Source organism: Meleagris gallopavo, chromosome 2 (genome assembly GCF_000146605.3).
Source record: "Meleagris gallopavo isolate NT-WF06-2002-E0010 breed Aviagen turkey brand Nicholas breeding stock chromosome 2, Turkey_5.1, whole genome shotgun sequence".
Classification (NCBI taxonomy): domain Eukaryota; kingdom Metazoa; phylum Chordata; class Aves; order Galliformes; family Phasianidae; genus Meleagris; species Meleagris gallopavo.
Window position 1 is genome coordinate 49924947 of NC_015012.2, and position 11365 is coordinate 49936311.

An 11365-nucleotide genomic window follows, 5' to 3' on the forward strand; every position below is an offset into this window, starting at 1 on the left:
TTTTTAATTTTTATTTTATTTAATATTTTGTATTGGTGTGGGGGAAGGTAGTTAGAATTTCTGTTTTTCTGAAAGAATAACCTTCTTTGCTTCAGGACTGTGTTGGTGCTATTAAATTTTGATTTCTAAATATCCTTTAATAGAGTATCTTCGGAGCATATCCTTACCTGTTCCTGTTCTGGTGGAAGATACAAGTAGTAGCAGTGAATATGGCTCTGTCTCACCTGATACAGAGTTAAAAATTGATCCATTCTCTTTCAAAACAAGAGCAAAATCCTGTGGAGAAAAAGATGGGAAGGGAATCCGGTCCCTTTTTCTGAGGTAAAGTACTGCTATCCAGCATTAATGTTACATCGTAGATTAGGAACTACTGCATTGTGATTCTATTTTATAAAGTTTCTTTTCACTGAGTGCCTTTTCTTCAGCATCCCAGATGAAAATTTTGAGGATCACAGTGCACCTCCTTCACCTGAAGAGAAAGATTCTGGATTTTTCATGCTGAAGAAGGATAGTGAGAGGAGAGCTACCCTTCACAGAATATTGACTGAGGACCAAGAGAAGGTGGTGAGGAACTTGATGGAGGCTTTGGCTCAGGTAAAGCAATTTCAAAAGGCAGTCAAAAATAAAAAAGTAAAAAAAAAAAGATGTAGTTTGAAGACTAAAATTACTTGAAAATTTCAAATCTATGCGTAATAATAAAAAAACCCCACTTAATCAAACTAGAAAGCTTACATTGTATATGCTTTCACAGTTTATTGCTTTATTGAGGCTAATAAAAACAGGTTGTGATGTTATGTTTATCCTACATTAGATATGCCTTTTCTGCTGTTCATAAATATGATTTGAACACCTGGATACTAGTTTTTTGTGAGTTCCATCTTCTAGCTGTGAAGTTTGATGGAGAAAGAGCAGGATCTTTTGGTCTGCTCTGATCTTAGGTTACTGTATAGAAAAGAGTACAGTTATTGATACACCTTGTCTCCCAGCCAACAGCCCTAAAAGGAGAAAGAAATCAGAAAATAAATGTGCCTCTTCCTCAGTGATTGGAGCCACATATGGAGGGGAGAGAGGATGGAGTAGAGTAGTGACAGATACAGCAAAATAATTGCAGAATGACCTTTTGGTGCTGCTTTGTGGCAATGATTCATTATGATGTATCAGTTCAGGATGACACCAAATAAATTACAGATCATCACCACACTGTTAGATGTTGCAACACAGAAATTGGATGACAGGTTTTTTTGTTCTTTTTGTAATGTGTGTGTTAGTAGTTAATTGACTCACTTCATTTTCAAGGCTGTGTATTACTATCTAAAACATGTTTGTGGCAAGTCTAAAATATGGCAAGTCATCTTTTAAAAATAGTACTGTTAGAGAAACCAATGCAAACTAATATGATTCTTATACGTGTAGCACAGCTAATGTAATTGGAAATTGTTACTATACAGGAAAAAAAGCTTCTAACTCATGGAGGAAAGTGAAGGTGGGGGAAATCACAGCAGTTGTCCTGGTAACTATACGCTATACCAAGTGTTAAAATAAAAGGCAACAAGAGAGATGCTAGCGATCCATGCTATGCAGGATAGCTGCAGTAACACAACACAGTTGTTAGCATGCGTATGAAAGTAACAAAGAGACTGTGAAAAGCTGAAACAGCCACAGAATCCAAAGAAGGTGCTTATTTCACATATCTTCTCCTGTAGTTCCCACCAAACATTGATGGGGGAATAACAGTGTTCCTCAGGTGAGTTGGAACAGCCCAAGGTAGGAGCCAGGGAATGTGGAGTTGTAGTGTCAGAGTTCAAAGCCCAGCTGGGTGGAATCATCAGCACTTCAGAAGGGTGCAGAACTTTGGCTCCCAAACACAGTTTTCTGTCACAGTTTTGTGCCTTGTCAAAGAGAGCAGAAAACTTACTCAAACATCAGAAAGCTGTGGTAACTGCAGTTAAGGGGAAGCTGATCTGGATTCCTGTTATACCTTGCTCAAAAGCAAGAAAGTACCAATAGATGGAAGCCTGACCCTTGTTAGGCTTCATCAGGATTTAGGCTTTGATAGTACCTCTCCCTTCACAATAAGTTCTTATAAAAACAGTGGGTGAGGGCTATGGCAATAGAATGACCCCCTTCCCCCCTCCAAAGTATTCCTGTTTCTAATTAGGGAGCCATACTGGTTACCATGTCCCCCAGGTGCCGTTGATGGACTTGGAATCTTCTAATTCAAGGGCTGCAGCATGTTCTTTGTCCACCTATCTATCCTAATGGCTGTTAATTATTTCCAGGAGAAGGAGATCAACTACTGCAGGACAGAGGGAAGAGTCCATTTCAGTATAGACAATAGTCAGGTGAATTTTTCAAATCAGAGCAAATCAAAATCAGAAGGTAGAATTTTTCTCAGAGATGGGGTGCTTTAGTCAGTGAGATGTTTAATTGTTGTAGAGATTTTTTGTTTTTACCTTCCCCCACCAGCCAAATGATCTTGGTTTCATCCAGATCAGAATTAATTAACAGTCAAAGACTAGTTAACAAATTATGCAAACAGAGTTCTTGACGTATCCAGCTGTAACATTCATGGCTTAAAACTGACAAACAGAAGGGAACCAAACACAGAATGTCCTTCTGTTATAGAAACCAATGTTAGAAATCTTTAGTCTCTATAAGTACTTCAGTTCCTTTAGAAAAGGTGTTTAATGCTGCATGCTGAACAAGTAGTGAGGTTTTCTGTCTCTGACTTAATTTTAAGGTTTGGAAATGAAATTTATATTCCATATTATATTATATTGGAGAGTAAATAAAATCTTCTGCTTCCTAGTTATTCATGGTCTTTATTCTGATGAATACTTTTGAGCTTTTTTGCTATTTTTGTAGCTTATGCAAAAACACAGGAACTTTTAAAGATAGGCACTAGACTTTGTAATAGAGAATGGAGAGATTTGTAGATTTGCTTTAATAAACAGTAAGTATGAAAGTTCTGTACAAAGGGAAATGATGTAGTATTTTTCCAAACCTCCTCTGTAACCTTGACTAATTCCTTCTTTAAAATGCAATGGTGGGATTTTGCACGTTGTCTTTCAGAGGCATTCTGAAAAGTACATGATTTATTTTTTTTTTAATTGCAATTCAGAGTAGTATGCAGATATAGCATATACACATATGCAGTATGCACATATACTTCAGCAACTGCTGTAAAATAAAGTCAGCTACTTTCTGGGCAGTAGTCTGCATTAGTAGGAAACTCAGTGGTACAACTGTGTTTACACAGCTACTGTAATGTGACGCGCAATTGCACCTTTGCCTTAACTACAGCATCAGTTTCCAAAAATCATATTGCCAACTAACATTATTGGCTGAAGGCCCTCTGGGTGTACGTTTCAAAAGATGGTTATAAAAACTATTTCCTTTCCTCTCTATTCTTCTTCCAGGGAGCCGAAGAGCCCAAGCTAAAATGGGAACATATTACAACGCTTGTTTCCAGCCTCAGAGAGTTTGTACGGTCCACTGATCGTAAAATCATTGCAACCACTCTTTCAAAACTGAAACTGGAGTTAGACTTTGACAGCCACGGTATCAGTCAAGTGCAGCTTGTGCTGTTTGGTTTTCAAGATGCTGTAAGTTGTCATTTTTACTAAATATTTGGCATGGGAAAACTGCAAAAATCTAGAAAACAGAAGTAAATGAAACTTTGTTAACTTCCTTCCAGAATTTCGGAAACAGTAATGTGTGAGAACTTTGATCTTGTAATAACAAGAAAAACAACCCACAGCCATGATTGGGCTTGGTTGCTGTGGGACTGTTGGCAGGACACAAATGCTGAACATAGCTGTTGAGATTTTGTTGATTAAAGAATCTTCATTCAGTACAGTTGCACAAGCTTTGTCACAATGCCAAAGCAGAAAAACCTTTTTAAAAAATCTCATTTTGTAAGAGTTTCTGGTAAATAAGATTGACACTGATTGTCAAGCATGTCTTACATAAATAAATCTCTTGAACTTGGCTTCTTTTATAAATTAATGCATTAAGTACTTCCATGGCCTGACATAATATTCTACCTAAATTATAAATTTGATCTGAATTCTGACTCTAGAATTTTTGGTTAGCATCAGAACTAGCTGCTAACCAAAGATAGAAGCGTTTCTTATCAATCTATAATAAATAGAATAAGAAGGAAGAAAAATAGGTTTTCTTTGTGACAACAATTAATTCGAAGTTTGTGCTGTCCAACAATGAGCAGCAATCAAATAGGCATATAAATACAATTTAAATAGTTAGTGTACCAAAAGCAAATTGGTTTTGTTTTCCAGCTGTGTATTTCAATGTTAGTTCACAAACAATTATGCTTAAAGCTTAAGATAATAATAATTTACATGGGAGGAAACAGCTGTGCTGGGTGTCTCTATGCAGCCTGAAGTTCTTAAGTGAGAAGTGAAATGACAGTCCAAGTAGGCACTTGAGGTGGATCATTCTTGTCAGCATTTTGACCTTGTGTACTCTGAGAAAGAACAGAGGTGTCAGGAAAGATTGTAAAGCATTTAAACTGTTTGTTGCATACACCATACTGACAAAGAAGTACACTGCCTACCAAAAAAAAGCTAATATGCAAAATGAATCTGTAAAAAGTGCTTTCTTCAAAGGAAAGAAGTCTTCACTCTGAATACTCTTCAGCTCTCCACTCTCTTTAGCTTCACATCACTTCTGTTTGGACAGCTGAAAGAAATATACCTGTACAAAGACCAGAAAACCAATTGATGGGGGGAAAGAGTATGAATATCTGTGTTGGGTTTCTGACAGATGTTGTTGGGCATCAGCTGTTTTGTGATAAGTCAGTTCATGCTTTCATGCTCTTTTCTATAAATATTTAATCTTCTTCTCTTACCTTCATTGTTGTAAGTTGCTATTTTTAAGTTATACATTTCTCTCCCCCTGCTGTTACTTAGCTAAAAGAACTACTGAAAGGTCAAAGAAAAAAGATTGCTTTGTAATTAGCCAGCCTTTATTTTTTGACATGTTAAATTTCTATAATAGAGCTCTCATCCAGATGTGTATCCATCTCAGGTACTGCACAGGCGAGCGTATTGCTAAAAGTGAGGGAAAACATTTCCCTTGTTCTCAGGACTTTTAACTTTGTGACCTGGGATTACCATGTTAATATCCAAGATGTCCTCATCAGAGCACCCATTAAGAAAAGTAGTTTTGTGCCACAGTCTGAAAAGCTCAAAGATATTCCTGTGGATTTTTTTTGTTGTTGTTCTTGACAAAAAATGCATTGTGCTTCAGAAGTTGGATAGATAGGCTCAGCTAAAGTCACTGCTGTGGGTAGGAGTTAGAAGGAGGTGAACTGCCTCAGCAGGCCGTGGGCAGGCCTGGAGGGGGCTGTGGGCAGTGTAAGGCTCTGTGCACTTCTGCGCAGTGTCCAACTGCCATCTTGTGGCTGCTGAAGACAGAACTGAGGAGACCGAGGCGCTGCAGTGGGCTGATCCAGCTGCCGGGTGAGAGAAAACTTGTGGGTCAAGATGGGGACTGTTTAAGCAAAGGATGTGGAGGGACCACGTAGTGCAAAAGCAGTCTGCTACCCACCAGCTGAGCAATGCCTTGTGCGTCCTTAAGCAATAGCTCCTTTGGAAAAAGTGCATTTGTTTTTCTTGCCGAGCATGATACTGTGTGATAGGGAATATCCTTTCAGCTGGTCGAATCAGCTGTCCTGGCTGTATCCTTTCCCAGCTTTTTGTGCACCCCTAACTCTAATCACTGGCAGGACAACATGGGAAAACGGAAAAGACCTTGATGCTCTGCAAGCCCTGCTCAGCTATAAATAAGTAGATAAATATCAGCCCTGGTTTTGGCACCAGGCCAAAACACAGCACCTTGCGGGCTGCTATAAAGATAACGAGTTCTATGCCGGTCAACCTGGTACGGGCACCTACGACAATTCCTGCCTTACTGAGCACTGTTGCTTTAGGGCAGTGATAATACGATTAATAACACTTTATTGCCTTCTAAACACGCATAAAAGTTTTCACAAGTCCAACTGTCTCATTGTATGAAGTTAACAGTAGAAGGAAAGAGGTGATGGCACAGCATCAAAATGTAGTCTTCTGACTATCTAAACTAATGTTAACTATTTTCTGAATCAAGTGGAAGCAGCGTTATATTAATTCTTTTATACTTCCTACAGCTATTCTTTAAAATAGCAAAGCACTGCTCAGAGCAAACAGAGAAAATCATACCAAGAAGAGCAACAGGGTTGATTAGGTTAAGTCACAAAGCTTCCATAATATGGTCCTTGGTATTTGTCCTGGGGCTTGCATTTTTTTCTTTTTCAGTCAGTCTATGACTGTAAACGTTAAATAAGCTTCAGTATCAGCCATCTGAAAACACCTAACACAGGAACTGGTACTTCATTAGAAAAAACTACAAAATACTGTCTCTGACATGGTATTGTCAACTTCCGCTATTTTGTTTACAATTTCTTCATTCAGCGTCAACATGAAATAGTTGTTTTGATGCAACATTTATGAGTTCAAACATTTTACAAAATTCTGACATATATCGTAGTATTATTAATTTGTGGAGGATATGATGGCTGACTTGGATTCTATGTTGCTAGGTCAATAAAGTTCTCCGAAATCATAACATCAAGCCACACTGGATGTTTGCATTGGACAACATAATTAGAAAAGCTGTGCAGACAGCTATTACTATTCTGGTCCCAGGTAAGTTAGTTCATATTGCTCAGCAAGTATTTGTTACCTGATCTCTTTAAATGTGCGTTAGAGCTGTGATTACGGTGCTTCACTTAAGATTTTGAAACTAGCAGAGACTTTTTTCCTGTTCACTGTTGTTTTGCAGCTCTAACACTGATAAGCATTTGTCTATTTTACTTTGGAAAGCACTTTCCAAAATGTGTAACGTAAACAATTCTGCAACCCAATGAGCATTACCAGGCAAAGGTGCTCTGAGGCTGTCTTTTTTGTAGTGCATAATGCTGCTATTGCAATCCAAAGAATGAACAAATTGCCCAGCATGGGTTAATTTTTGTTTGTTTGTTTGTTTTTGGAAAATGTACATTTACACTTGCTGATGGTTGCTCTAGAATGGCAAAATGAACTTGTGTTCCTAGTATGTGATGTTTTTGTTTGTTTGTTTGTTTTAAAAGTAAAAACAAGTACAGACGTATTTCCCTAACATAAAAAACAACTGAGAAGCTGTTGTGATAAATCTACTTTGTTTTATTTAAGGTAGGGGCAGCTGTTGGTCTTAGTATGTTTGGCTCTAAAGCAAGTGGCATTGAAATTAAGAGGTTAATTGGATCGAGGCATGAATGTCCCTTTTGGAAAGAAGTTTACTTGTAGATTCTTGAGCATAAAGGAAAAAAAACCTAGCCAAAAAAAAGAGGAAAAAAAAAAAAAAAAAGAATGTTTTGAAGTGGAGACTAAAGGGAATACTCAGCCATAAGGAGCCACAATTGAAGGAAGGAAGGAAGATTTACATAAAATGGCTGAGATTAACAGATGTTGATGCAGTAACAGATTTTGTAGGAATATAAGATCTTGTTTATGTATCTTGCATACCTGGTAAGTTCTGGTAGGTAGTTTAAACAGGGAATAACAGAAAACAGTGTATTCTTACAACTTTGTGTCTGTGAGTGTGTATCACTACAAAGTAGGCATTGTTCACTCTGATGAGTAGAAGGGAAGTGTGCTACTTAAACTGTTGGAAAAGTGATCTGTTTGTTATTTTCTCTCTGTATGTTTGGATACAGTTTTTGGTAAGCATGGTATTCTTTTAATGAGAGAATGCTAAATATCTCAGATATTTAGACCTCTAGATATCCACATCTCTTAAGTTTTCACTCTATATTCAGCTGCAGTTATCGTTTTACAGTGCATACAGTTGTACTTCTTGATAGCTGCAGCCTAAATCTAACGCAGAAGTGGTGTTAATACTGCTTTAATCAGCATTTAATAGGTGTTAATAGGAAGTGGTATTAGTATGATAACTCTCTCCTCAACTACTGGAGGCAGTAGCAGTCATTCACACTCTCCCCCTCTCCCCCAAATTCAGCAAGCCCTCGATCAGTCCTGGCACCTAGAAAGCAGACAGCATTCATACTGCAAATTCTGACTGAGTACAGTACTGCTTGTTCTGAATATAGGGTGAACGGTAAGATTTCTGTGCAGTTTGACATCAGATGCTAGCCAAATTTGAAATCTTACTAAGCCAGATTTCTATTTCTTAAGGACTTTGAACATTCTGTAGGCTGAATCAGAATGTGCTAAGCTGTTATCCTATGATATGAGTGGTCTGAGACCCCTAGATCTGTTCTCTTGCTCCAGAAATTTCCAGTCTGGTTTAATCAAAGCTGTAGGATGATCACTAAATAGCTTTTTTTTTTTTTCTCCTTATATTTTAATCTTTCTAATAGAATTGAGGCCACATTTTAGTCTTGCATCTGAAAGTGATGCAGCAGATCAAGATGATATAGAAGTTGAAGAAGATCAAGATGAGCAGCCTCAGAATCAAACTATCCAACAGCCTTGCATTGTCATGGAAGATGCAGTAGCTACCTCAGGTGTGAGCACACTCAGCTCTACAGTATCCCATGACTCACAGGCTGCTCAGAGAACACTGAGTGTCCAGCTGGGCAGGCTAAAATTAGAGACTAATAGGTAAGTCTGGGCATCAGGACACACAACCTTCTTTTGACTATATGTCGGTTTGTGTTTTTAATTATACGTACTAGAATAGTACTGACAGTATCAAAATTCTATAGTAATGCAACTTATCCTTTAAGTGATAGTCATTGTATAGTTGTGACTGATCACATGTATTAGTTTTATTCGTTTCAGTACAATAACGACAAGTTAAGGTTGGTCTTGTTTTCAGGCGCCCTTTCAAGGAAGATCTGAAAATGTTTATCTTGCTGCCAAGTTTCTGCTTTTTCTCTCCTTCATATGCTGTATATAGCTGATGAATGGTGGTATGTTTTGTTTCCATTAAGGCAGAACACACTGTTCTTTTTGGTAGTTATTCCTGAGGAACAAACAAAAGCGAGTCGACAGCCACACGTGAACTGGCAAAGGAAACTTCTAGAATTGTTTTGTGTGCAGAATTCACTGCAGCAGGATTTGTGTTTACAAGCAAGCATTACACCTTTATTTTATTTTAAAAATGCTATGGATCAGAGATGGAAAAATGTGTGCATTTTTTAAATAAGAGGTGATCCAGAAACTTGTATTTAGGATTTTTTTTTCAGAACATATATGTGTTCTACTTTTACTAAGATATTATTTTCTTAACTAAAAACACAGATCTCTGACTCCCATTGTTTTATCCAAACAATTTTTCTATATAATCTATTTTTCCTTTCATTAATATGTACCAAATAGTCTGTTTGGAGCAGCTATTTTAGCTTTATATGACACTGGATTTCCCACTTACCTCAGTAAATTTTTTTATGTGACCTTCACAGAAGAAGAATGTATCTACAGTACAGTTGTTATGCTGCCAGAATATTCTATATAGCAGTTGACCCAAATTAAATTTAAACGTTAAACTGCTCTTTACTTGTGTTTCCAGGAACTTTGCCATAATTAGAGTAATTCATTATACTGTACTATTTTTGATTATTTGAGTAAGAACTCTTCAGTTCTCATTTTACAATTCACTATTTATATTTGTGGTGAGCACTGAGGAATATTTTGATTTACCTTATTGATATACTTAACAGCAACAACACAAACGTGATGTAGATTGTTTCACTTGTCTTCTCAAGTTTTATGCTCAGGAATAGCATCCTATTGGCCAAATAATCACATCCTGTCATGCACTCAAATTTTGAGGTAAATAATATGGACTGTTGTTTAATTAAGGAATTAATTAAAGCTTTATTGGCATTTGCAGCAAGTAGCTACCGAGAGAAAATGGTTTATTGGCCCCAAAGGCCCTTTTTTCAACCAGAATGGGTAGAGGAGGAATACATTAACTGAAAGCTTCAGTTAAAGCCTCAGGCTGCATGACTCTGTGCAGAATACTAATCTGCATCAAGAGTAACCAAGGTGTGGGTGTGTGTAGGGAGACAAAGCAGTGCTGATAGCATGGGAGGTGGACTTTTCGAGAACTGTCAGCTCTAGGGTGGAAGTACTCAAATGCAGCTGTGCTGTTGGTAAGCCAACATGTTCTATGCATCCCTAAAAGTAGCAATCCTGTAAGAAGCAGTTCATTTCTGTGCAAAGACACAGTACTTCTGTTGCACGTCCACCAGCTGAATTCCACAATGCCCTTATCTTTCGGCATCCCAGAAGAAAAGTTGCAGTGCCTAACTAACATTAAAAAACAAAACAAAACAAAGGCTGCACTAAAATGGAACAGATAATGTGTAGCTCTCAGGCTGACAAAGACTTCAAGAACGGATGAAGAGGCTGTGATTCTTTCGAAGTAGAACTTCCTAAGACTGGAGAGTCGCCAATAGGTTTATGAGCTATAATGTGAGCATATGTTCTCAATCTCCAATTTCTTTAGCCAGGTTTCTGAGTATGTTTGATTCACAATTCCTCCTTTTTACAAAAATAAATACAGAAATAAAATATAAAACAGGAAGTTACAGCAGCGAGTTTCACATGCACATTTTCTATGGTATTCTGACTCTTTACCCTTGACCAATTTGAATGGTCACGAAACTTCTAAAGGGTTCCCTCTGGCGTTGTATTATGAGGGATTCAGACATAGGTTCCGGTTTGTTTCTGCTTGTTGTTCTCAAAAGTAATTGCTTAGGAGAGTACCAAAGCTATTTTGCCTTTTCTGATATTCATATAGCATGGGAGGGCAGGTATAAACCCTCTACTATGTGAGGAGAAACCTGGTGTGGATTACAGCACATCTTCCCCATTTAAGAAACAGACCATAAACTGTCATCACTTTTTCAACATTGCTCCGTCCCTGCCTTGCTTTTGAAAATATCTGCTGGGAGGATGTGAATCGGCACTTTGCCATACACAGGATAAAGTGACAAAGTTCAGCACTTGGTTTATGAAATGGTTCAATAATTGAGAAGAAAAAATCCACAGTTTTGTTTATAACAGAACGCTGGCTGTATAAATTTCACTGAAACTGTGTCATACTACCTGTTCTGTTCTGTTCAGCACGTGTATGTGTCTATGAAGGCAGAGCATTTGCTTTGTTTTGTTGCTTAATAGCTGTAGCTTTAGGAACCAGAAGAGTAGATGCTTCTATCTTCACGTGAGTCATAAAAGTTTATAGTGATAGGATATTCCTAGGGCAAGAGAAGAAATCTGTCCATACCTCTGTGAATAAAGTTTCCAGTTTAAGTTTAGCAGGATGTGTTTCCTTGAACATTTGAAACCACTTTAAA

The 11365-nt window shown here is 37.6% G+C and overlaps 1 protein-coding gene across 1 annotated transcript; it reads left to right on the forward strand.

The window, feature by feature from the left end:
- The first annotated feature begins 118 nt into the window (after nucleotides 1–118).
- Nucleotides 119–11365, forward strand: LOC104909730 (mitogen-activated protein kinase kinase kinase 5-like). The gene is made up of 5 exons (XM_010707244.3): nucleotides 119–321; nucleotides 426–594; nucleotides 3420–3605; nucleotides 6602–6707; nucleotides 8420–11365. The coding sequence occupies exons 2-5, from the start codon at nucleotides 496–498 to the stop codon at nucleotides 8665–8667; spliced, it is 639 nt and encodes a 212-aa protein (XP_010705546.1). The 5' UTR covers nucleotides 119–321; nucleotides 426–495; the 3' UTR covers nucleotides 8668–11365.

Bases quoted from the DNA above. Each gene is read 5' to 3' on its own strand.
- LOC104909730 (XM_010707244.3), top strand. From the start codon at position 496: ATGCTGAAGAAGGATAGTGAGAGGAGAGCTACCCTTCACAGAATATTG. The intron at 595-3,419 runs GTAAAGCAATTT...TTCTTCTTCCAG, and splicing joins TGATGGAGGCTTTGGCTCAG to GGAGCCGAAGAGCCCAAGCT. The intron at 3,606-6,601 runs GTAAGTTGTCAT...CTATGTTGCTAG, and splicing joins TGTTTGGTTTTCAAGATGCT to GTCAATAAAGTTCTCCGAAA.